At 40.9% G+C, this 26,373-nt stretch overlaps 1 protein-coding gene across 1 annotated transcript in view; it reads left to right on the forward strand.

Annotated features, from left to right (window-relative positions):
* Positions 1-26,373, forward strand: part of LAMA2 (laminin subunit alpha 2) — a 703,642-nt gene that overhangs the window by 513,919 nt on the left and 163,350 nt on the right. The window contains exons 30-34 of the mRNA XM_054974995.1: positions 9-133; positions 5,120-5,206; positions 9,495-9,550; positions 20,342-20,484; positions 20,986-21,084. Of these exons, the coding sequence (XP_054830970.1) occupies positions 9-133; positions 5,120-5,206; positions 9,495-9,550; positions 20,342-20,484; positions 20,986-21,084 (510 nt within the window). The remainder of the gene's footprint in view (positions 1-8; positions 134-5,119; positions 5,207-9,494; positions 9,551-20,341; positions 20,485-20,985; positions 21,085-26,373) is intronic.

A 26,373-nucleotide genomic window follows, 5' to 3' on the forward strand; every position in this document is an offset into this window, starting at 1 on the left:
TTTCGCAGAACTGCCATCACAACACCAGTGGTGACCGCTGTGAAAGGTGTGCTGTTGGGTTCTATGGGGTTATTCGAGGCTCTCCTGATGACTGTCGGCCTTGTGCGTGCCCTTTGCCTGTTTCCAGCAACAAGTAAGCAATAAGCTTGCATTATAAATCCCCTTTTGCTTCAATACAGATCTCACAGTTTTCTTGGGTCAGCTGTCTATGATGAAAAAGTACAGAATATGGACACACATTAAATAGTGACAAAACTACCCCAGTAAATTGTTTTGCTTCAGAAATTGCTTCCAGGCTAATCATCAATGGGGAAATTCATAAAGGGTGAAAAATGTAATAATAAATGGATAATGAATGAGAAATATAAAAATTATCCTCAGAACAGAGCACTCAAGTTCAGTGTAGTCACAAGGGAGCAATAGAGAGACTTATGCTCATATTTTTTGCTGCTATAAAAGCATTACAGTGCCTTGCTATGGGCTTTGTAATTTATTGAGTTCTTATTTAATGTTTTGTTGGTTTGGGGCAACTTATGAATGATCAAATAATTTAAGAGAGACTATCCAACTGAATCCATTTTGTTCAGTGTGCTATGCTAATGACCTTTACCATCCCATTCTTCTTCTTCTGTAACTTTAGATGTTATTAATTTTATGCTGAGAAGTGTCTAATTTCTTGCTTTTTTTAACCCATTCTCTCTATCCTGTATTGGACTACTTTAGACTAATATCATGTTAGCCTCAGTCTTAATAATAACAAGTATTTTATTGCTTTTTCTGAAGATTCAGTATCCTTTTCTTTACCACAGTGATACAATTTAAACTGAATATCCTTGTGAGCATCTCTTGGCTATAGGCCTTAGAATTAATGCATGTGCCTCAGTGCAAGAAGGTAGTTCTATGCGCACTATGTGTATCTCTTTTTGTTGGTAGAAATGCTGTGCTTACCACAAACTACCAGCCTCAGATGACAGAATGCCATCTTTTTATCTCTTCCAAATAAAGGTGAAGATCAGCTTCTTGATATCAGATTAAATTAGGGTCCCTCTGCCTCTGAAATGAGAGCATGATTCTGTAGGTCAGACTGTTTAGATCACAATTCCCTATGCCTTAATTATATTCGGGTGCTTGGATTTATACAAGTACGTACCTGTATAATGAATTTGTCAGTAGCTGCTTATGTAATGGTCCACTGGGTGGACCAGGTTCCAGAGCTGAGCACCAATGAATATAAAGTGGAACCAGTGCCCATACTGGAGGTCAAACCTATGGAGATACCAGGATTGCTTCCTCAGCACCATGGTTGCTCAGCAGATAGCAGCACCTGATAAGGGTACAGACAATAACATCGCTGGCCCATGCCATGTACTACTTTCCGTTCAGCAGCTGAATTGAAGTACTAGTTCTGCTGCTTCTGCTGCTTTCCCCTTCTGCTCTCTACTGGGTCCTTCTACCCATTTGACAGTGTCAGAGGTGGAAGCTGAGTGTTCACTTCTGGACTACCATACAAAGTGGTGCTGGCGTGTGGGTCTATATCAGTTTGAATCTAAGTGCTCTGCCTTAATTAAATTGCAGGTGGTTGAACATACTTAGATTTTTCTGGAGCAATGGAAAGTGTAAAATCCTGGATGAATTATTCTTGTACTTTTCCTCCAAAGTAGTAGCCACAATCCTAAGCATCAGTAACAATTCAAAGTCTTTAAATTTTTAACATGTTTTGCTATTTCTATACATTCAGCACTCACTGGCAAATGTGATGAGCTGAAAAAAAAACAACACTGGAGAATGTGACATGCTTTGTGGGTCAGTTTTTACTGAGTTGAAAATGTGTTGGATAATGAGTTTGTGAGTAGTAGATCAATTTGTTTATATTTTTTGCAAAGGTGTAATTTTATTACTCATTCAAGCAATATTGATTTAATGCATTATAAGCAAGTTAGAGAAGGCTGCTGACTGCACTATGGCAAAGGGGATGTTTTTGTGCCGGGCTACAACTGCCACAGTGCTTTTTCAGCATTAATTTAACTCAGCACTTGTTATACAAATAGTTTGAAAGGTAAAGGTGGTTGCTCCCATCCAGCTTAGATTGTATACCTTCTCTTCCTCTTTACTTACATTCTCACAAGTATTGAGCACACTAGCCAGGTTTAGAGAACCACATAATCACTTCCACATGGCTACATGGACTTTTCAGCCCTTTTTTCCCCTCCAAAGACCAGTATTAATTTTTTAAAATTATGAAATGCTGCTGAATCACAGAAGAGCTTCCATGTTGCACTGAGGGTCAAGCTGATAATCAAAGAAAAATTCCTTAAAGCAACTTACTGCAAGTTACTGGAGACAAATTTGCACACAGGATAAAGGTCAGGTCAGAGCTTAGTAGGTCTTAGTAGGTTAAGAGAAATAATGGGACAAAATAATGACCATTGGCTGATATAGCCAAGACTGGTAACCTTGTTAGTTTGAGTCCTGGTTACATGTGATACTGTCACTCATTTATAATTACATATGTGTGTGCCATCAAGTCACAATAAACAAATGGTGACCCCAGCAAGGGACTGTCAGGACAAGTGACGACCATTGCCTTCTTCTGAAGAGCAATCCAAGTCTTCCTTCATGGTCTCCTATGCAAGTACTAACTGTGCTTTGTTTCCAAGATCTGATGAGATCGAGCTATACCATGTCATTCCACCACCCCCATTTACAAGAATGTATACTGTTAACTTCAGAAGTGTAATTTTGCAAGATGCAACAAAGCTCCCAAATGCACACTGTCCTACTTTAGAAACCATCTGGATAAAGTGGATCACGGTGCAGATTCGGATATCAGACATGAGTTGCCAACCAATTCTGAACTGAAGCTGGCGGGGTGGGGGTCATCATCATACATCTGTGCGACAGCAAATCATAGACTGTTAAAGATGTAGGTGAGGTCCAAAATGGCCTTGGGGCTCTATAATGAAATGAGGTCATCAAAGGGAGATAGTCTCTAGCATCTTGGGATGCACTCAGTATGAACAGAAGCATCCCAGGCTAAATATTATGTCTATTGTTCTACTAAAGGGACACAGCCTCATTTGTATCCTAAGTGTGTTTGGGAATAATCAGCCTAATGTGACATGCTCTCCTTCTTAAGTCCAGACCATTAGTATACTAAATAATTATATATCTATTAAAATGTATGCTTATTTATTTAATAAAGTGTTTGTATCCTGCCTTTCCTTGAAGCTCAAGGCCAACATCACAGCTGGAACATCACAATTCAAAACTAAAACATTAAAACCCATTATACCCTCCTCCTCCAGAAAGATGCCTGTAGTTTAGACCCTATTAAAAGCCCTGTTAAATAAAATTAATTTGCTGTGCTTCCTGAAGATTTCTAACAAAGGTGCTGATTAGCATGTGGGTTGTGTGTCATTTCCCAAAGATATAAGAGATTTTTTAAAATTAACATACTTGTTATGAAAGACGTGACTCAAGGCTGGCACCAGCATGTCCTGAGCTGGGGCTGCTGGCAGGGTCCTGGACTTCTGGTAGGTTCCACTGCCAACAACATGTCTCTTCTCCATCCACATACCTCTCCTGCTACCCATCCTTTCCCCACTCACTCATGAGCACTCCAGTGGCCATGTTCCAAGCAAAATATATTGTCCTGCATTGTTGAGGAAGTGCATGCAGGCAGTGCTCCGGGTAGCCATGGCAGCAGCTCTCTCAGCTGCACACACTGTCCAGCGTCATCAGGTAAAGAGCATAGAAATAGTATGGGCAGTGTTAAGTATAGGCAATGGAAAGGCTTGTGAGCAGAACAAGGATGCATAGGCAGATGGGGAGTACTCCAGTAGGCAGTAGAAAGGGAGCTGCAAATGAGGAGCCTAGTGGTAGGCAGAAAGCCCTGTGCATTCTTTGCCTGGTGCCCCCCAAGACCTGGAACTGGCCTTGACTTGACTACGTATTTTCATGCCCTCATTTGCATCTAGAGATGGGCACGAACCAGGAAAAAACCAAACCATGTGGTTCGTGGTTCATCATTTTTCATGAACCACGAACTGGTACATTTGGTTTGTGAAAATGTCACATCTAGGTAAGAAAATCATCACTTCTGGGTCAGCAGAAGGTCACTTCCGGGCCAGCAGAAGTTCACTTCCGGATCAGCAGAAGGTCTGCAGGAAGTCCATCCCCTGTTGCCTAGGAAACTGATTGATTGGCACCAGGCTGTCTGCAGTGACGAACCAAAAAACAAACCAAACGAACCAGCCTACAGTTCGTGGTGGTTCATCAGAAATGGGATCTGATGAACCATTGGTTCGTGAACCATGAACCGACCTGGTTCGTGCTTAATTTTGGTTCGTATTTCAGTTCATGCCCATCTCTACTTGCATCTAGTTGCATTGAAATTTTGTGTAATTTTTGTAGCATCAACCAATGTAGGTGGCCTTGAGTACGCCATTCCTCTCAGCCCCAACTCCCCAGGTGTATTGTGGGGATAATGATAACACTAACTTGTTCACTGCTCTGGGTGGGACACTAATCTGTCTAGAAGAGTGGTATATAAGTGCAGTTATTATCTTCCCAGGTAGAGTTGGCAGCAGGAAACCTCCTGCCCCCTGTTGTTGTCACCTTCTGCTGCTCATCTGGGTGGTGGGAGGAAATTCTTGAGCGAAATGGGAGCAAGATCAGCATCCCCAGTGCAATGATGTCACTTCTGGTATAATCCAGAAGTAATATCATCGTGCTGGGTGCTACTCTAGTATTTGGGCAAATGCCTGAGTGTCACTCGGTGCAATGACATCACTGCAGGGGTGTGACATAAGTGACATCACTATGCTCGGTCTCAAGACATTTGGAATTCTTCTTACTGACATGAAGGCCGATTCCAGACGGCCCTCTGCCTCCCGAAACGTTGTGCGTCGTCGCGCGGAAAACGCGAAATATCGCATTTTCTCGCGCGAGTTTTGCGCGAGGTCGCGCAAAACTCGCGCGAGAAAACGCGATATTTCACGTTTTCCGCGCGACGACTCGCGACGACGCGCAACGTTTCGGGAGGCAGAGGGCCGTCTGGAATCGGCCGAAGTATATGTAAAAAGGGAGGATAATGTTATATTTTGATTTTTTGGTTTAGCTTTAGCCCCTCATGTGTCTCAGAAGGAATCAGTGATTACCGATGTACTGCTTGCCCAACTGGATATGAAGGACAGTATTGTGAAAGGTAAGGAAAGATATTGCAAGATAAAGATAAGGTTGGTTGAAAAAATTGTGAAAAAGCAAGCATACAACATTTTATATGTTGTTGATCAGAAAGGGGCTTCTTTATTTAAATTACTGTAATGCAATGAATAAGTTGATGTACATCATCAGTTCATGGGCTATTATGTGACAAATGTGTCTTTTCTGACCTCACCAGATTTTTGTTTGACATCTTTTGATTTCATATGATGTAATACATGGTAGAAATTTCAGATAACAAAGCTGTTATGCAGACTTCAGGTTAAAATGCATGGATTGCAAGTGTGACCCCCCCCCCACACACACACAAACTTCCACCCACCATAAACCTCTCTTCACAGGTATGAGGACATCACAGGCTGTAAAGGGCAGTCATAACCAACCACCTGTCTAACCTTTATTTTTTAGGCAAAGGGCCTTGACCCAAATCCACACAGGGGATCTGCCAGTTCTCTGCATTTACTTCCCCTCACCCAGCTACTGCCTAGGGCTATTGAGGAAAGGGAACTTAGAGTTTACTTTCCATATATATGCTGTCACCATTTACTTTAGATAAATTGGCACACTGGTTGTGACCAGAGTGTTTGAGGTTTGTGTGTGTGTGATATTTTTCCTTAGTCAACAATTTCAAGCCAGACAGGGTTAAACAGAAACAAAAATAGAACTTTTATTTACAAGATAGAACATAGAAGTGAATATTTTCAAAACTCATATATATTGTGGATAAACAAGGAATGATAACTATGTAACAGAACAGATTAAAAGCCAGCTATCTTTTGGCTGCCTCCCTTAGCAGACTCTAACCCTGCCCCCCTCTTCAGTAACTCCCTTTCCAACATACTCCAACAATCACTTGCTCTCATGGGCTGTTTCTCAGGAGAGGCAGAGCTGGAGCCAGTACTGTTTGTTAAAGCAACTTTACACAGTGGAATAAAATTTCAGCACATTCCTTTTATGAAGCTATGAATATATATTTTCCATCTGTAACCATTTTATTTGTATAGATGTTTGATCAAGGAGTCTACAATTAAATGAATATCTAGATTCCATCTTCAAACTACAATCCTGCATATTGTCAATATAAAACTCGAAAGAATTATCCAAATAATTCTATAGGGATTGTTTCCAATCTGCTGCTGTTTAATATTTTCATCAATAACTGCAGAGTATGTTTATTCACAAATGAGAGAAAGCTGAAATAATCGTCAGCATTTTAGACAAACTAACAGTGCAATCCTATGCAAAGCTATGGGAGTAACTGCATAGGATTGCAATATAAATATTTCACATGCACAGAATAAACTAGAGAGATGAACAGAGATTAACAGAATTAAATTTAGTGAGAACAAACATACATACATATTTTATATTTTGTCTTATCTTTGAAAGAATGAAAACCACACATTTCTGATGAAATCTGATGGCAATACCACTGAAAATTAATTTGGAGTCATTAGGAATAACTATGTGAATATGACTCAGCAATATTAAACTGTGTCACATAATTTACTTTGTATAAATTTACACTTTTAATCTCAGTGAGAAAGGTGTACTATAAATAACATAAATAAATAACACCATTTAGTCACATTCAGGAGTATTGTTTGCAAAACTAGGGAATTCTAAGAGTCTGTCAGAATTAGTTGAGATCCAATTTAGTGTCATAGATAGACTAAAACCAGGGATACCTGACTTCAGACCTCCCTTTGGCCATAAAGTTCACTGTGTGCATGTCAGTCTAACCTACTTCACTGGGATGTTGCGAAGATTAAGATAGATGAAAGAAGATTCATGTGGGCTGCCCAGAGCTCGATAAATAAAAAAAGAGATAAAATGAAAGCCAGATAGGTGAGTAAAGAGATTTCAAAGGGAGAAAAAATTAAGCCAAAGTTCAAAGCCTACTCCTGAATACATTCAAGATTTTTCAAATATATATATATATTTTTAAAATGTAGTTTAAGAGCATTTATTCTAATTTTTATATCTCATTATTTACATCTTTGTCATATGTGTTATGTTTTGCACGTAATGTATTTAGTTTGCATCTTATTTCTGCTTGTTAATAAGATTTTTAAATATTTGTTACTGTACTTTTAAATGTGGACTTCTGAGGAAAGAAGGAGAGGAGCTGGATGGATTAATGCAGTCTGTTCTAATTGGATGGTAGCTGTACCCTAGGGGATGAAGTGAACTGCAGTTTGTAGTCAGTGCTGAGCAAAAGCTTTTCAGTCAGCAATTATAAATCTCAGAGAGAGGTTATTCTAGTTGAGTCAGGCAAACTGTGTGAAGTCTGAGGGAGTCTGTGTCTCTGTGTGTATGTTTCTGAAAGAAAGTTAACAAGCCAGCAGATTCTGATTAAGTCAGTCTTTGGGTGTCTCAGAGAAAAGATTCTGGCTAAATCAGACAAACTGTGTGTGCACCTGGGTCAGTCCGTGTGTATCTTTGTGAGAGAATAATCTGTCTAGTTCAGGCAAGCTGAGTGAGTCTATGTCTGTGTGGATGAGAAGTGAGTTTATTCGGTTAGTGAAGACCTGCATGGAAAATTACTCTGTGTGACTGAATCTGTGAATATACCTTTAGGAAGATGTAATTATTATTGAAACTATCAAGCTTAACAACTATTCTGAAACCAATACACTTATCAGAACTCTGCAATGGTCACGCTTAAGTTCTTATAAATAAATTCTACTTTTGTTTAAGCAGAAAGATCCCCTTTTTGCCTCAAAGCACCCTCATGCACTGACAGTTCTGCCACACTACCATATATAACAGAGCTTTTGTATATACCAGTTAAACTGAGGAGGTCTAAGATGAAAGCAGCAACATAAAAGTTACATGAACACAAAAGGGAAGGTGTTCTTGAGGCAAAAGCTTGAATAAAGTAGAGAACACCTGAAGCTCTGTGTATGTGGAAATAAAAAGAGTGTTGACTGGGACCTTCCTGAGGTAAAAGTTTAAGGTAACGAAAGGAGGGTCCAAAAGGTTTAAGACATATAAAAACAAGCAAATCATTACAATATGTAAATGCTTCTGAGGAATAATCATATGTGGTCAAATGCATGGAAAGGGGAAATGTGTCCCGTACCCAGGGCTTTTTTTCTGGAAAAAGAGGTGGTGGAACTCAGTGGGTTGCCAGTACAGGGAGGAACTCTTGGTGGGAGGTGGGGCCCCTCGTACCACATGTGCGCGTGCAAAGTGCACGCATGCTCCCAGGGCCAATGACATCACTTTGGGTTAGCTGGAACAAGGGGGGAGTTTTTAAAAGTTTAAATCATGCTCAGTGAAAATGGTCACATGGCTGGTGGCCCCGCCCCCTGATCTCCAGACCCACCCCATGATCTCCAGATTGCCCTCTGCTGGAACGGTGCAGAGGGCAATCTAAACTCCCCTCTGTCTGGAGATCAGGGGGCAGGGCCACCAGCCATGTGACCATTTTCAAGAGGTTCCAGAACTCTGTTCCACCGCGTTCCAGCTGAAAAAAAGCCCTGCCTGTACCTAAATGGTCGCCCTGCTCTCTACAAAGCACCACAATTCCACAGCTAAAGTACTACATTCAGGCATTTATCAGTATACTAATTCACATTCTGTAATCCGATTTGAGTCTCAGTGAGAAAGGCAGGAAATAAATAAAAAATAAATGATGCTGATAAACATTACAGTGCAATATGCTACTAAATATAGTAAAAGATCTAGAAGACAATTTCTAAAAGGCATATTTAAGTTAGGTTCAAAAATGTAAAAGCATGTCAAAAAAGAATCAGTGGCTTTAAAAGAGAGAGATTATATTTAAATAAAACACTAGGAAGAAATTTCAAAAGATTAGAATAGTTCAATATAATAAACCAGCTCAGAAGGTTACAGTAGCGTCTTTATTGGACATTTCTCAGAAAAGCTAAACAGATGCCTGTTGGGTATAGAATGGCCTATTCTGGGATGCTAATAAGATCATGAGGTTTGACGAATTCATTCAGTATGTGTTTTAGAATTATACAAGTTGGTTCACATACTTGCTACTTTACGTTCTCTATAATGCTTCTGGTTCCCCCATGTGTCTTTCTGCTGTTCTTTCCATTAACATATGAGAACATAACCAATAGCAGATGTAACTTGGTATACTTGGAAGGGGATAAAAATTATCATGGTCTTTCCATGTGCATATGGATGGTCCTGAGACATATGTGAACTGGACCCAGTTACTCCTTCACAGAAAATCATTTTCACTGCCATTTTTAAAACTAATTTATATTTTACTACAATTTTTCAACCTATAGGTGTGCTTCTGGTTATACTGGGAATCCAAGAATTCCAGGTGGATCTTGTCAAGAATGTGAGTGTAATCCATATGGTTCGCTGCCTGTTCCTTGTGATCCTGTCACTGGGCAGTGCATGTGCAAACCGGGATCTACTGGCTGGAAGTGTGCAGGCTGTGAACCTGGGCATGCTCGTGAAGGCATAGCATGCGTGTGTACGTATATTAACACTACTTCTAGAATTTGTGGTGGCTTGTTTTCCCTTTCAAATATAAATTGTTATTTTGCAGAATATTTATGAGAATGAGCACCAGACTTCTAATTCCCATGGTGTACTAGTCTGTCAATATTTTGAGTTTATGGACCAACTCATTGTAGACTCTGACACATAAAAAAATGGTTTGAAAACCTTGCAGTGTCAAAGAAATTATCATTTCATTTCCAATTTCTACAGTTGTTTCCACAGCTACACTGAAAATAATCTAAAATATACTGAGTTTTAATGTGCCCTCCTTATTATGGAATGAATTATTTTGTGATTATTATTTTGTGATTCATATTTACATAGAATCAGAAAAGATTTTTTTCCTAGTCCTCTCAGAAACTTTTAATCAGATTTTGTCATGCACTCCTGATGAAATCCAGAGCTGGTAGAGATGTGTAGTACAGGAGGTTGAGGAACAAGGACTGTCTTTTTCAATAAGAGGAAAAAAATAATAGCCATTATAGTAGTGATAGCACTGACAGTCTCCTCTGCTGTCACTTCTTAAAAAATAGATTTTCCCCCTCTTTTATTATTGCTTGGATTCTGGTTCTATAAAGATGATAGTGTATTTCTTTCTCCATTATAAGAATGACTTCCTATTATGTTTCTGACTTAGACTTAACAAATGTTGTATTGTAACTCGGGTTGCCAGTCCCCTGCCAGGAGCAGGGGATCCCCCCACTCCCACCCTCCACCCCCTGCTCCCATTTACCTGAGTGGCAGAGGAAGAGGTGGGGTAACACGCCTCCCAGGGTGCAGTCCCTAGTAGCATGGCATGCTCCCACATGCTGTGGTAGGCCAATTTAGGCCCAAATGGGTCAAATCGAGCCCGTTAGGGCCTAAATCAGCCCACTGCAAAGCATAAGAGTACTCCAGGGCCTGTTGCACCACCCAGGCAGCACTCCTTCACTCCGCAGTGGGCCAATTTTGGCCAAAACGGGCTCGATTCAGCCCCAAATGGGCCTAAATCTGCCTACTGCAGAGCACAGGAGCACTCCCAGGGGCTGAATGTGGCTTGTGTGATGACATCCAGGAAGTGATGTTATCACATAGTCCAGAAGTGCGTGCACGAGGACATCTCAAAGGTGAGTGCCAGGTCTCCCACCTCCTATCTGGAGGCTAAGGGGACCTGGCAACCCTAATTGTAGCCCTATTTTGGATTGTTTACTCATTTGATACATAGATAAATAGGCAGAAAAGGAAATTCACAGGAATATTAAAGCTCAAGCTAGGATTTTTTTAATGCTTGTTTTGACTAGATATTTGTTTAATTTGCTACCACAAGCACAAGGCACAACACAGTCATTACAAGCTGGGGTCAAAATATATATGATGAAAATCATGAATTTCTGTCAGACTGAAAAGGTAGATTACATATACCTGTACTGGTAAATAATACTCCATTTTCCAAATATTGTCAAAGGGTTCCTAACACTAAGCAAAATAAGATTTCTTTAACCTTTCATCATGCACTTGTTAACTTCATAGTACGCCAAATTTTAATGATCCATTTTTGATATTTATGTGTTTGTAAACTTCCAGTTACTAGCTATAATCATTTTTTTTAGTGTAATCATATCCTGAACCACTGATCTGTATTTTTAAAACATACTTATTTATCAAACTTAATGAACAAATGTTAGGAACTCTGGGCAGCTTAAAACCCACCATTCTGTAAATTTCATGAAATTTCATCCAAAAATTCTTAATATAACAATTCTACCACATCATGTGTTTGATAACCATGACCTTGAAATGCGGATGCTGATATCCAAGAATCAGGCCCACCTTGCTACAAATCAGATGATTCTGCAAATTGTGGGGGGATCTCCCAGAAAAATTTGAAAACCTGTGAAAATTACACCGGGAGGATTAAATTCCCTTCAAAACAAATGTGTTTTCTGGGCATGCACAGAGATACTGCTACTTTTCTGCTCTATGGATTGCATTGGCAATGAAGGCTGGGAAACATGCCAGGGCCAGTAGCACCAGCAGAGAAGCCCAAGAGATGCACAGCATCTGGGGTTGCAGGCTGGGAGGCATGCATGCCTCAGCGGAGTTGGCAGCAAGGGTGAGAACAATGAGTGGGGAGAAGAGGTACTGGCCACATCAAATCTACAAACAAGGTTGACTTCACACAAGTAAGGGGGGCAGGGGCAGTAGCGTGAGCTCAGGTCAGGCAGGAGTGAAGCCACTGCTGTAGCAAAACTTGGTGAGGACAGACTGCAGGCAAACTCCCACCTCAGTGAAACTGTTGGTGTGGGGTCCGGATGGGGACAAACTGCCACAGTGAGCCTATGTATGAGCTAGGGGGTTAAGAAAGGTGAGAAGGCAGGGAAGAGTGGCAACATGTGGTGTGAGGGAGTCCTCCCTTCTGTTCCCATAATTAGCTTATTCAGAGTCACATTTCCAACATTGATAAGATGGGATAAATTTGATTTAATCTTCTAGGTGTAAGATACCAATGATAAATTACTTTATAATAGTTTTCTTTTAATCCAGTGTACATGGCGTATGCTGAACTTAACTTGCTGTTTGCTCTTTGGGCAGGGTGATACCTGTTTTAGTTCCATGCTTAGTAACGTTCTAGCCAACTATAAGTACAATTGTGGAGAAAATGGAAGCATTAAAAAGAAAGTAGTGGCTAGGTTTCATTAGTGAAATCAGTGAGTACAGGTATTGAAAGAGTTAAATCCCCTGTCCCCTGTTCACGGGTGTAAAATTTGTATTTTACAGACTGATCAGATAGCTTCAGCACATGCAGGGTTGCCAGGTCTCCAGGGTCCAAATTGGGGTCATGGGGGTTCTTACCCTCATGTGTGAAGCATGTGCTCATGCTACCACACTACCCCAGGGCTGCAGAAAATGATGTCATTTTCCAGCATCATGGGGGAGCGTGCTGAGCACTAATGCCTCCCCCCCCCCCAGGAGCCTTCCTCCCTGCCAGCAGTCTCACTATCACTGTAAATGTGTGAGCGGAGCATGCATCACTAATGGTGATCAGAACTGTCATTTCTGACATTTGTAGTCTTCTGTTGGATGAAGGGCAGCTGATGTGCGGGCCAGCCCATTAGTTCCTCTTTTCCAACCTCTTCTCCTGATCATCCCTTTTAGCGGTGATTATTTCTATCATCTCTGAAGACATCAATTATAAATAATGAGAAACTTGTCAAGGCTTGCAATGAATGTTAGCTTCTTGCTCCATTTGAAAAGATATAGGCCAGAACACCTTTATTTGTAAAATGATTCGCTAGAGTGATACTAACAGAACAGGTATATTTTAAGATTTAATTTTGTGTACAGTTTTATAAAAACAACTTTGTTTTTTACAAGCATGCTGACTTGTGAGGCATTTTACATTCAGGTAGGTCTAAACTGGACTGCATGTGTTATGCAAAGCAGATTTGTGGTGAAAATCAAGATCTGTGCTTTCTGATAACCCATCAGTTAAATATGGCATGATTTTCCTCTTTCATACATGCAAACAGCTGTAAAGACCTGGACAGAACGGTAATGAAGATACAGTGATTCTGACATCTTTAGAGATCAAACCAAGAAAACGTGTTTCTGTATAAATGATATAAATCATCCTCCTCTGATGTTTTCTGTTGTCCCAGTACATTTCAAATGCTACTAAGGTCAAATCACCCTGTCTCTTTAGCTTAACTGCAGGCTCAACTTTATGCAGCTACTCTTTCAAACCAATTATACTGCACAGGGTATTAATTCATGTTGATTATTTGCAACACACATAACAGGCAATGGTTGTTTATTCAGAATATTTTCATGTCTTCATAGCTGATTCAAAATCATTTTATCACACTGAATTGTTAGTTTTCATTTGCATCCCATTTTGTGATATTCATTACCAACTGTTTCCAAAAACACTGAGGTTACTAGAAATTGCTCTTTAAAATAAAATACTGTATGTCACTGTTTAAATTGGGAAATCTCTCATTGTGCTGCTATCTGTTTGTTTAGTGCAATGAAGTGTTTTTTAAAGATTCTAGTTGTTTTAAAAAATGATATTCTGCTATTTATCTGATTTACAGTTTCAAAATGTCTGCCTGACAGATATGTATGACTACTTGACCAAATAGGATAGATGTTGGTATATAAAACACGCAGCTCACTGTAAAATCCATGTGTTATTTATGGAAATGTGCTTTCTTTTTTGTTCCATACACAAGCACACAAATGAGACTTGGACCACTAATAGGTTTTTCTGACATGTATACATAAAGTAGAAAATATTGCCCCTTTACTAGTGCAATTATAGTGCACTTCAGTTCAAGCAGCAAATTAGTGGGAGTGGAAGGCAACAAGAATTTAGTGGAGAAAGGATGCTGCTGAAAGTAACATCTCCTGTTGCCTCCTTTGCAACTTGACAATTGCCTTCTCACTGCACTAAATCAATTTTCCTCCTGTCCAATGATTTGCTTTACTGTTCTCTGTACTTCTTTGGTTAAAGTCTTCCTTTAGCTTCTTGGTGAAACAGTATCAAACCTGATTTTTTTATGAGAAAAGTTTTCCATGAACGTGATTGATTATCAGAAACTACAGGAGAAGATAAAATCTGCACATATCATATTTTTATCCTGCCCTTCATTCATGGAGCTCAGAGTTGTAATATATTTAAACTCTGTTGGGTGATAGGCATACGGTAGCAGTCTGTCTCACACACTCACATAAATTAGAATTGCCATCTAGCACTCAGCAGGAGACTATGGGGTGGAGACATGGCACACCATTGTGTGATGGTGTGATGCCTCTTCCAGACGTGACATCATTGCATCAGTATGACACTGTAGGATTCACTGGAAACTCTGTGGTTTTACTATCGAGTTCCCAGTGAATCCTAGAGCATCATGTCCACACAATGACTTCACTTCCAGATTCACCCTGGAACTGACAATATGCCATCATTCTGGTAGCAATTTTCAGCATATTTTCCCACCACCACCCTCCACACACCTCTCTAGCTGATCTAAGAATTGTTTGTGCAAATAACTGTATGGGCAGTTTTACAACTGAATCCAGCAATTGAGGCTTCAGATGCATATCCCTTAAAATAAACAGTACTTTCACTAACTAGCTGTTTGGAAGACTGAATGGGCAAATTGAAACTGATCCCCCCAGTCCTTCTCTCCACCAAAGTTTTGACTGGTGAGATTGCAGCTTATTTTATAGGGCTATGAATGTATAGGCCCTAGGATTGCCATATGCCTCAAGCACCCATTGGCACTCCAGCAACCAGTGGGAGAAAAAAATGGCCATTACTACCAGTGTGACATCACTTCCAGGAAAAATTCTAAAGGGGTGTCAATCGTATCTAGTAATTAGTCACAACTCCATGGTTTTACCATAGAGTTTCCACTGATTCCTACCGAGGGCTAATGTCACTTCTGGGCTTTTCCTGGAAGTGATGTCACACCATCATCATCAACCATACCCCCATGCCCGCCCCCTTAGACTCTAATCAGTTGTCAGACATGGCTTGGGAACCCTAACAGGCCATACTGCAGCACATGCACACTGTTAGACTAAGGCCAGCAAGTTTAAGCATGCATATTATTTCTAGGCAATGATTCTAATATGGTTGTGAAGAAGCATTGCAAGAGGCTTGTGGATATGACCAGTTGTCAGTGTGTGGTAGTGAAAAGTTTGTAAAGGAAACTAAGCTTTTGCTTCACATTTTCTGCAGTAATCAAAAGGCAGTAGGCAAAATAAGATGAAATTCAGGTGTTGTCTCCTTGTCATCAAAAACTACTTACGCTACACAACATTTTTCAGAACATACAATTTTAATGTTTGCCTTGTGTTTCTATAAAAAAATATAAAATATTGCTGAACTGATGATGATTATAGCACTTCTATTTGAAAATAAGAATCTTCTTCATTGTGCATTTCACTCAGCATTGTGCTACTAAAGAAGTCATAACCCTATAAAGACATTTGAAGGGCAATGGATTTTAGAGATGGGTGATGAATGGAGAGAATATGCAAATACCTCTAAAAGCATTAATTAATGATAATATGTTGCACTTATAATTTGTCCAAGGGCTTGAAGTACTTCATATACATTATCTCAGTAATGGCAGAACCCTGTAAACTAGGCTATATGATTATGGCCACATCAGAGCTGGAAGAGACAGTAACTTGCTTGGGCCATGCAAGGACATGCCATCACATTGTTCTTGCACAATGACAGCTCCTCTGAGACACCCTAAGCAGTTCTGTAAAATCCTATTTGCAAGAGGAAAATAGATGACATAGTCTAATCGGAAGCTGGAATATGTTAAGAAGATAGAAGCTTAGTTTGACGTGCATGTCAATGCGGTAGGATTATATAATGATATATATTTTTGGGGAGGAGCTGTGGCTCAGTGGTACGGCATCTTCTTGGCATGCAGATGGTCCCAGGTTTAATATCCAGCACCTCCAGTTAAATTCATTTATGTCAAAGATCTCTTCTTAAAACCCTGGAGAGCTGCTGCCATTCTGAGTAGACAATACTGACCTTGATGGACCAATGGTCTGATTCAGTAAAAGGCAGTTTCATGTGTTTTATATTTTAATATACTGTATTAGTGCAATTCATGTTTGCCAGCTCTATTTAAGAATCCTGTCCACAAAATAGGTAAATAAGAGTGTTTGGTTTTACATCAGCTGAGAGCTAGTTTGAATACTCAGTATATGAGTGATTACAGCTAACCATTTTGGAAAGAAGGCCTGGGACAAATGTAATTTTCTAATGTTGAAGGGAGTGATCATATGATCGCTATGATTTTAGTGATTTTAATCTGCTTAGATAATTTTTCTTATTAGTCTTCAAAACAACATTATGTTGGTTAATGTATGATTATTCTTCTCATCAATCACTTACTGTCTCAAGATCATTTTACTTTACTTTTGAAACTCAATTAAAAATGTAGAATTAATGTAAAATGGGTTTGTCTTCTGACCCAGGTTTTTGTATTTTTTTAATTACAGAATGAAAACTTTATAAGTAGTAAATGACTCCGCTTGGCAGGCATTGCTTACTAATGTGTAGGTGTCCTAAAAGGACAAAGAGCCCTTTCTGTTCGTTTTTATATAGAAAATGTATTCCCTACCTCTCAAGAAATCTGCTTGAGATGGCTCATAATGTAAAAGCAATGCAATAAAATCATAAAAACAGCAACCTATGAAAACATTCAGCAGTCTGTGCTTTACAGTACATACATTTCGTTGTATTCTGCCCCCAAAAGAGTAGAATTTTCCCCAGTGTGAAAATTACATAGAATTTGGAGTTGTTGTATGCTCTGAGAACTTTTCTGTTTAAAAAAGAAAACTGTATGGGGCAAATAATTGTACTTTGGGGATACTGATATCATAAAAGAACAATGTTGTACCCCAACATCTCTATGAAAAGCAAGTACAATCAGAGTAGTCATTTTTACCAACTTTTTCTATTGCCCAACTACTCCATGCCTATATCCTCCCCTCCTCCAATTCTGCCAGCCTGAACCACCTGAACATGCCCTGCTCTTTTTAAACTCTTTCATAAATGTTCCTTTTATTACCTTATCACTGACATTCTTTACATGGCACTTATGTGAGATGACCTCTACCTCTTCCCTTTGATTCACAACTGACATTCCACCTGTCATGGAGTGAGCAGGTTTGCCACAGATGGGACAGCCCTTCCAGGGATCTCTCCTTCCCCCAACACACCCTCCTTTCCTCCTGCTGAGACCTGGAGCCGGCAAAGGCCTGAACTGAGTGCCAACACTCTGATTCTAGGGCTTTACTAGATAAGGCCCAGAGCATGCTCCTGTATGGTTGCCAGGTGGATTTTAGAATAATACTGAACCCAGGGAGAGAGGGGGTAGCACTTAACAGGGTTTTTTGTATTTGTACACATGCTTCTGCCCCGGTGGGATGACATCACTACCAGAAGTTATGTCATCATGTTAACCTTACTTCTGGGAGCTCTGGCTGGCTGGCCACTCCTGGGTGGCACCAGGCAGCTGCAGGAGGCCAGGCACCAGGGGTGACTAGCCACTCCTGTGCAGTGCCATGCAGCTGCAGGAGTCCAGGTAGGAAGGCTGGCCACTCCCACTGGTGCTGCGTATGAGGCTAGGTGCCAAGGATGGCTGTCCTAGGGGACACTGTGCAGCCACAGGAAGTCAGGCGTGCTGTCTACTCCCACCAGGAGGCTGGGTGCCTGGGTTGGCTGGCCACTCCAAGGCAGAGCTGTGCAGCCACCGGAAATCAGTCACCTGGGCTGGCTGGCCATGTCCCAACTCCCTGGCCACTTCCCCTAGCTGGCAGAGGCACTCAGGAGGCTGGGCAGACAAGCTGCCTGGGAGGGGGAGGAGGCAGTTCCAGGTGTCCAGTATTTGGAGATTGTTTCTCCTAGACAATCCACAAAAATACCAGACTCTTCAGCTGAAAAACGGACACCTTGCAACTCTATGCTCCTGCCCCCAAGCAGCCCCCTCTTTAGTCAAGGCATAGCCTGATGTACGGCTAAATTTAAGGCACAAAAAATCCAGAGTGGGGCAAGAAATATAGAAGTAAGTAAATAGGAGAAAAGTTATAAAATGAGACAGAATTATTACAGGGCAAAACTCATAAAGAAAGAAGCTGGCCAGAAAACAACAAAGCTCTCTGATGCAACTGCCTTATTTAGGTCCTGCTGTATTTCACTACTTGATCCCAGTCGGCCAAACTTACCCCACTATAGGATAGGATTCAACTCCCTCTAAAAGCAGTCTCACCATCACTCAGTTTCAGGTGGAGAACGTCTCTCTGTATGCGTGGCCTTATATGTTCTCCGTTTCTGCTTTTCTCTCCATTTTCCCTTAGTCCCATCCTAAAGTTTGGAAGGCACCTGGGAAACGTAGGCTTTCAGGGAAATCGACATCCAGGCCTGAGGCCTATATGTGACTAAAAGGTTGACTTTAAGTCTACAAGCTGCTCTACTCCCTAACCTCAAGCTTAGAATCATGATACTACCATTTCCAGAAAAGGGATGATTTAATTCTTATTCACAATATAAGTGATGCTTAAATATATACAAGAATGATCCTGTCTGGGAGTGGTGCCACCGTATGCCGTGATCTTGGGCTCTTTGCTTCCTTCTTAATATCACCAGTTACTTGTCACACCCACAATGCCTTGACCCACAAGGCTCACCAGTCTTGCAACCTTTGCACATGTACTTTGTGCTCCCAGCATGACACAATGACATCACTTCTTGAAGTGAAGTCGTTGCACTTTGCATGGGAGTGCTCTTGTGCTTCACATGGGGCTGATTCTTTTAGAATCCACCTGTTGGGACCCAAATTGGTTCCTGTGAAGTGCAGGAGCACTCCTGCATGATGCATGATGATGTCACTTCAGGAAGTAATGTCTCCGCACCCCACTGGGAGTGTGCTCACCACACACTTCGCCAGGTTGTCTGTTGGTGGCATCAATAGCCAGTGATCTGCAGGCAATGGGGCAAACCATTGGGAGTTTGCCCACCTTTAGTGGGTACCTGAGAAGCCTACAAGGGGATGCTGTAATGCAGGGAACAGTCGACATTCAGTTGTCTGTGACCTGCCTCTACCAGCCAAGAGGCAGGTGAATGGGCCTGAAACGGGGCCGCCATGCTTCCTAGTCACATGGAAGCCTCGTAGCTGCCTCAAGGGCTGACCACGTGGCCAGCCAAGAGCAAGGAGTGCTGCATTAGAGCCAGCCCATGCACTGGCCTTGAGGGAAGCATGGAGGCAAGCTCGTCCCGCTCCCCTCACATGTCCAGCCCCAGGCAAGATGCTGGGAGTGGAAGGGGATAGTCCTGCCTCCATCCCATCTCAGCCTAAGGCCCTTACAGCTCTGACACTCACTAGAGACAGGGGCAAATGAAACTGGGGTGGAATGTTTCCACAGGTGGTGGACCAGCCCCAGCCTTGGGATTGGCTCATGCCTTTGGGGTGGGGATAGGGCTGGAGCTGGGGAATAGGGAGAATTCTGCAGTCAGGCCAGAGAGAAGGCCAGAGGAGTTGCAATGGGGGAGACCTAGAGAAAGGGAAGAGAAAAGGAGAGAGCCTCCAGGGAAGCAGTGGAGGCTGAAGGTGATGTAACCCCCACTCTTCCCTATCTGAGGCCTGGGGTAGCCCTGTGGAGAAGGCTTGCCAGCATGGTGGAGTACCGAAGGATGGACCCTGAGGCCCCCAAGAGTTTACCCTTCTTTCCCTTCCCTTGTCTGTATTACCCCACCCCCCATGTCAGTTTAGATGCTAAGTTCCTCTGGGTAGGGATCTTTAATTTGCACATCTCTAAAATACCAGGCACACTAAATTTCTATATAAATAAAATTTTATATCACACTGCCCTGTTTTCAAGTTCTTGAAAATTAGATGCACATATTTGCCAGCTGCTGCTTACAGCTTTGTTTTTTCTATTTTTTATTATACTGTGAGTTTTTTTGTCCAAGACACCAGTTACTGGAGTTTAGTGGCCTTATATTTTGAAGAATTTTATATGAGCTGTAAAATATTTCTGAGTAGAACTTCCTAGCATCTGCCACAAATATTTAGCGGAGATAAATATTCTTTATTGTCCTTCCCTACAGTCTGTGATGATGAGTGCACTGGAGTCCTTCTCCGTGACTTGGATCAGCTAAACCAGATGGCTTTGAGTGTCAATCTCAGTGGCCCGCTTCACCCGCCATATAAAATGCTGTATTCTTTTGAAAATACAACCCAGGAATTAAAGGTATATTCAAAAATATTGCAAGCTTTAATCTGCACACACAGGCACACAAACCCACCATTATTTTTCAGCAAGACTGACTGTGCTTGAAGTTGATGAAACTGGATAAATAGTTCTATTACTTCAAGAATATCCCTCAATGCTTATATAGTTATTACAATGAATTAGTGGCATAGATAAGCAAACTATACGTTGTTAATGAGTGTCACTTGGATGGAAGGAAATTGGATTGTATAAACGTGAAGCTGAAGTGTGTGCAGTGAATGGAAAATAACGTTCCTAAGTTCTGATAAAGCATCTACATTACATATTAAAGTGATGGGTATATCGAATACATGCGTAAATGGTATGCTGTCATATGAAAGTTATTACAGAAAGTGTTGGATATGTCTCCAATAGCAATCATTAGTGTTAAAACAGGATTTTCAGTCACCACTGTGTGGTTTTGTCACTTACCGTAATTTTTACAACTGTAATGTAAAGTGTTTGATTTTACTCCCTCAGCATTTATTATCACCACAACGAGCACCAGAGAGACTCCTCCAGTTGGCACAGAAGAACTTGGATACCCTTGTGACAGAAATGGATGAGCTTTTGACTAGGGTGAGCTTAGTGGATAATGGGAGAGATCTTGCATTCAGTTTAGAGAACAATGTATTATGTGATACCCTAACCCCACCCCCTTCAGGCTCCATATTTGGGATCCTATTCACCCATGGTTTCCAATGAAGAGAGGAGTGGGGGTGCCCATTTGTTCCTCATCTCAGCAACTCCTGTGCAGCCTCAAGTTGGTAGTTGAGGACATCCTCATCAGCCCCCTCCCTGTCCCATTTAAAGACACCTGGCAAGCCATGCATGTCCCTTTGTGGCCATGTTCCCACATGAGGATTCCTGGAGCAACCACTGATCAGCTGTCACAGTGGTAGTTTTTTAAAAAAAGAAACCATTTTCTGTGGCCGTCTGTTGGGTTTCTTGGCTGTTCCCAGTTGGGTCATAGATTTCCCTGTTTCCAGACATATTCTGGAAATTTCCAGACATATTCTGGAAACGGAATATATATATATATATATATAAAGCTCCAAGGTTCATTTCCATATTACTGAATGGCATCCCTATTTAGGAAATTATGGAGAAAGGGCTGATTGTCATTATTTCCAATATCATTGCTAACCAACTTCTACAGGTAATGTAATATTAAGATTCCAATAATAAGAGAATAGGGCCTGATGATGGAGGGATATCTGGAAAATTAATTATAAATTAAAGGAGTATGTATGTTCTGAGGCTGAATTCTATGAGACAGAAGCATAAGAGGCTGGCATAGGTTGGTTTTTCCTTATCTCTCCCTTTCCCTAAGCCAGGCTTGAAAGGGTGAATCAGAGGATTGGGGGCATGCTTGGAGGAAAAGCAATGCAACATGGGTTAGCTTCATTACAAAGAAGAAATCAAGTGAATTCACCTCTCTTTACCTCATCCGTCAGATGAATGGAGAGGTGGGAACATCCTAACACTATCCACTTACACTGGCAGTGACATTAATTCAACCAACTGTTTCATTACCTATGCACAAAGTGTGTGTTACCTCTGATAACTCCTCTAGTCATGGCATTACAGAACAGAGATATTCACATATACTTTCTACCAAAAGTTGTTTTTTATGAAAAGGAAGAACATCTTAAAAGGATAATAACAATAACAACAACATTTATATACCGCCCTTCAGGACAATTTAATACCCACTCAGAGATGTTTACAAAGTATGTCATTATTGTCCCCACAACAATAATCACCCTGTAAGGTGGGTGAGGCTGAGAAAGCTCCAGAGAGCTGTGACTAGCCCAAGGTCACCCAGCTGGCTTCAAGTGGAAGAGTGGGGAATCAAACCCAGCTCTCCAGATTAGAGTCCTGCGCTCTTAACTAGAGATAGGCAAGAACCGGAAAAAACCAAACCATGTGGTTTGTGGTTCATCACATTTCACGAACCACAAACTTTCACGGACCTGCCCCTGGTTTGTGAACCGGTTCGTTTGGTTTGTTAAAACATCACATTCAGGTCAGAAAATCGTCATTTCTGGGTCAGCAGAAGGTCTGCAGGAAGTTCATTCCCTGTTGCCTAGGAAACTGATTGATTGGCACCAGGTTGTCTGCAGTGATGAACCAAAAAACGAACCAAATGATCCAGCCTAAAAGTTCATGGCAGTTCATCAGAAATTAGATCTAATGAGCTGTGGTTCGCGAACCATGAACTGGCCTAGTTCGTGCTTAATTTTGGTTTGTATTTCGGTTCGTGCCCATCTCTGCTCTTGCGAGCCAGTTTGGTGTAATGGTTAGGAGCGCGGGACTCTAATCTGGAGAGCCGGGTTTGATTCCCAGCTCCTCCACTTGAAGCCAGCTGGGTGACCTTGGGCTAGTCACAGTTCTCTGGAGCTCTCTCAGCCCCACCCACCTCACAGGGTGTTTTGTTGTGGGGATAATAATGGCATACTTTGTAAACCGCTTTGAGTGGGCATTAAGTTGTCCTGAAGGGCGGTATATAAATCAAATGTTGTTATGTTGTTGTTAACCACTACACCAAACTGGATCAAGTTGTATTCACATTGTAAGAAAGAATGGAGGACCTATAATCACTGTTAGCACTATCCATCAAACCCTGACAAGCAACATAGTGTTAAAAATACAAGGGATGCTTGCAAATATCTCAATAATGATTATGTTTATGAAATAAACTCATCTTATTGAAAGTAAGAATAATTTATTATACCTGAGTGAATGTATCTTCTAAGATGCCCTGCTCTCTTCAATACCTTAGGAATGAACTAGAGAAGAGGCTAGGAGTCCTGGAACAGATTTTCCTGGCATTTTAAAAATAAAAATAGTAATGTCACGGGACAAAGTTCAGATTGGGATTCAGAGGGGGCCCCTGGCAAGCACTGAAAATATGTTAATCAGGTGTGTGTGAAGCAAGCACACAGTCCTGGCCCTGACAGGATGATATCAGTACTGGAGTGAGGTCATCACACCACCACTCCTTCCGGGGCAGAAGGGCTGGCAAGCCACTCCTGGGAGGTGCTACACAGGAGGCCACGCGACCGGGCTGGCTGGCTACTTTCCTGGCTGTAGTGCCCATGCAGGAGACTGGGCAGCCAGGCTGGACTGGCGAGGAGGGGGATATGATGCACGAAGGCTCCCCCATATATCTGGTATTTCAACTATATTTAACTGGACAGTCCATAAAAATATCAGACTCTCTGGGTGAAAACCAGACACCTGGCAACCCTACACACGAACATTGTGATTATTCCTGGATGGCAAGAAGATGAGTGCCTAGACTTTCTCTTTGAAGGTTAGTATCAGCACAGGGACTGCTATTTCTTCTCAAAAACTCAAAAACTCTGAGATGGTCTGGACACAGATCCCAGCATCTCATCTAGTTTAACAAGTAGAGTAGATTTGGAAACAAGTTAGGGGTAGGGGTTCAAGATTTGTTAGATCCTATGTAAGAGTGGAAGGAGCTTATGTCAGAGGATTTTCCCTGCCCTCCCCCCAGCAGTCTTCTATGTACCCAAAAAACCTTTCTGCTGAAGTCTATGGAACAGAGTATGCACGAATAATGTGAAATCAGCTTCCCATGCTCAGGACATGCTATAGGAAGATAGGAAAGATTATCTTTCAGAAGCCTCCTTTTTGCACTTCTAGAGTATCGAGGAATGCAGTAAAATTAAGTTGTACAGAGATGTGCAGCATGTGGTGCCTTCAACAGGCTATTCAACTCTAGCTTGTAAAAACTATCACTTGCTGCATTCCTTCATATAATATATTTCATATATACTTCTGATACATAGAGATTTCAGATATAGTGACTTAAACAGTTGCTAATTGCAAAACAAGTGGGCATTTGAATCTTTTACTTATTACCATATGCCAAAGAAAAAGCATATAATACTTGTAGAATAAAAATAGCCACAATAAATAGCCCATGCAAAGAAAATGGACAGAAATCTTGACTTCTTTAACCAATAAAAAATACTCCAGAGTTAATCAACAAGAGCAAGCAAAAGTCTTGGAACTGGGATTCTGGAATCTTGAAGGAAGTATTACTATGTTCACAGATGCTCAGTAATCTGTAAGCTCTGTGTATGAATGTTAATTAGTTTGCATGAGATTTTAGTTGCAACATTTGTGTTGAAAGAGTAGACAAAAAATAGTTCTGCTTCTGTGAACAGATGTGATTTTGTTTTATATTATTATTAATAATAATAATATGGATTTCTTTCTATTAATTGGTTTAGTGCCAGTTTTGCCTTTCTCCCCACTCCAGCTTGCTTCCTCAACTGGCAGGCTGGGCTGCCTAACTGTATGCATTCTTACTCCTGAGAAAGGACTCTGGCTTTCTATTTCAAGTGGCAAGCTTTGACTCAAGTTGGCAAAGGACTGTGGTGGAGAGATTAGTATACTACTTGGGATATTTACGGAGTACACCAGCTTATGTCTCAGGCCATATCCCAGGGGAAAAAAACCGGTCAGATACATTCCTTCTTAGATGCCTTACGTTCAGCTTCAGGATAATATCTATGTGACTTGAAAACTATGTTGCACTGTGTGATAAAAGTTTAATCCTATACATTAAAAGGTATTGGCAGAACAGTTTTATATTTCTCTCTCGCTCTGGACAGCAGTTCTGTAAACCAGACAGAAAAATAGAATGAGCAGTGGTAACAAAGTGGTGCCAGAATTTGTCATAAGATGTACTTTAGTTTTGTCCAGCTTTTTATCAGTTATAAAGTACCAAGAGAAAATACGGAAAAAGTCAATCTTGTGGCACCTTAAAAACCTAAAGAATTTGTTGTGATATGTGCCCAGTTTGTCAGATGCAAAGGATTTTTGAATAGGGTGTTTTTAAAAGAAACAATTTGTCATTTTGATTTGTGGTTATTATTTGTACAGTGGAATAAGTCCGGTGCTTCTAAGAGATGTACGACAAGACAGAAAATCCTGTAATAAATATCAAATCTTAATTATGACTTAGAAGCAATCAAGCAAACTTCATTTAGAAAAGACAGGGCGGGGAAATCTGTTATTAAAAACACTTCTGTTTTGTAGGTGGTAAAATCCTCTTGAGACGACACCTCTGTTGTTTGTTATTTCTTTTATTAATCAGACTCTAAATTTTGCTGGAACTGGAATTTCATTAGTTGATCACACAAAGAGCACTATAGTAATATAAAGTGTGCCACCTAGTGGGCAAGGAATCTAAGTTGAGGAACTGATGTCAATAATGATGAAGTTTCAGTGTTTCTTGGTATACTGTGAGAGGTAAAAGAATCTGGAAGGTTGGAGCCCAGCACAATAATTTATCTTCCCACTGTTTCATTTGTTCTTTCAAGATCAGATACTGTAACTTACAACCATATATGTGCTAACAAACTAGGGAAAGTTGCCTAGCCAAATAGAGTTACCAACTGCCTTAGAGAGAGAAAATGTCCATTCCATTTCCTTTAATAGAGGCTTAATAGGATGTGATTTACCAAGTAATGCTATTTAGCTTCGTGCTATGAAAAGCTTCAGCTGGCCATTTCCACATATTAAGCCTCTATTAAAGGGACATTTTCCTCCAGGCCTGTTGGCAAAAGTATGAGAAGAATTTCACCATTTCCTGATTACCTGTTTTTCTGATCATGCCCAGAAATGTGGCAGGATTTTTCTTAACACATGGGAAGAAAACACAAAATATCTTACCTAGTGATGTCAGATCAATTTTCTTTCCTACTGTTGAAAAACTGAAGAAACTTTTGTTAAAATGTTTTGGTTCATTTTGTTAAAATGTTTTGGTTCATTCTTTGCTTCTGTTTATAAATTTCACAGATGCTTCATACTTCTCCCTTTTTGTTTTGG

The sequence above is a fragment of the Eublepharis macularius genome, chromosome 1 (genome assembly GCF_028583425.1).
Source record: "Eublepharis macularius isolate TG4126 chromosome 1, MPM_Emac_v1.0, whole genome shotgun sequence".
In the NCBI taxonomy this organism is placed as follows: domain Eukaryota; kingdom Metazoa; phylum Chordata; class Lepidosauria; order Squamata; family Eublepharidae; genus Eublepharis; species Eublepharis macularius.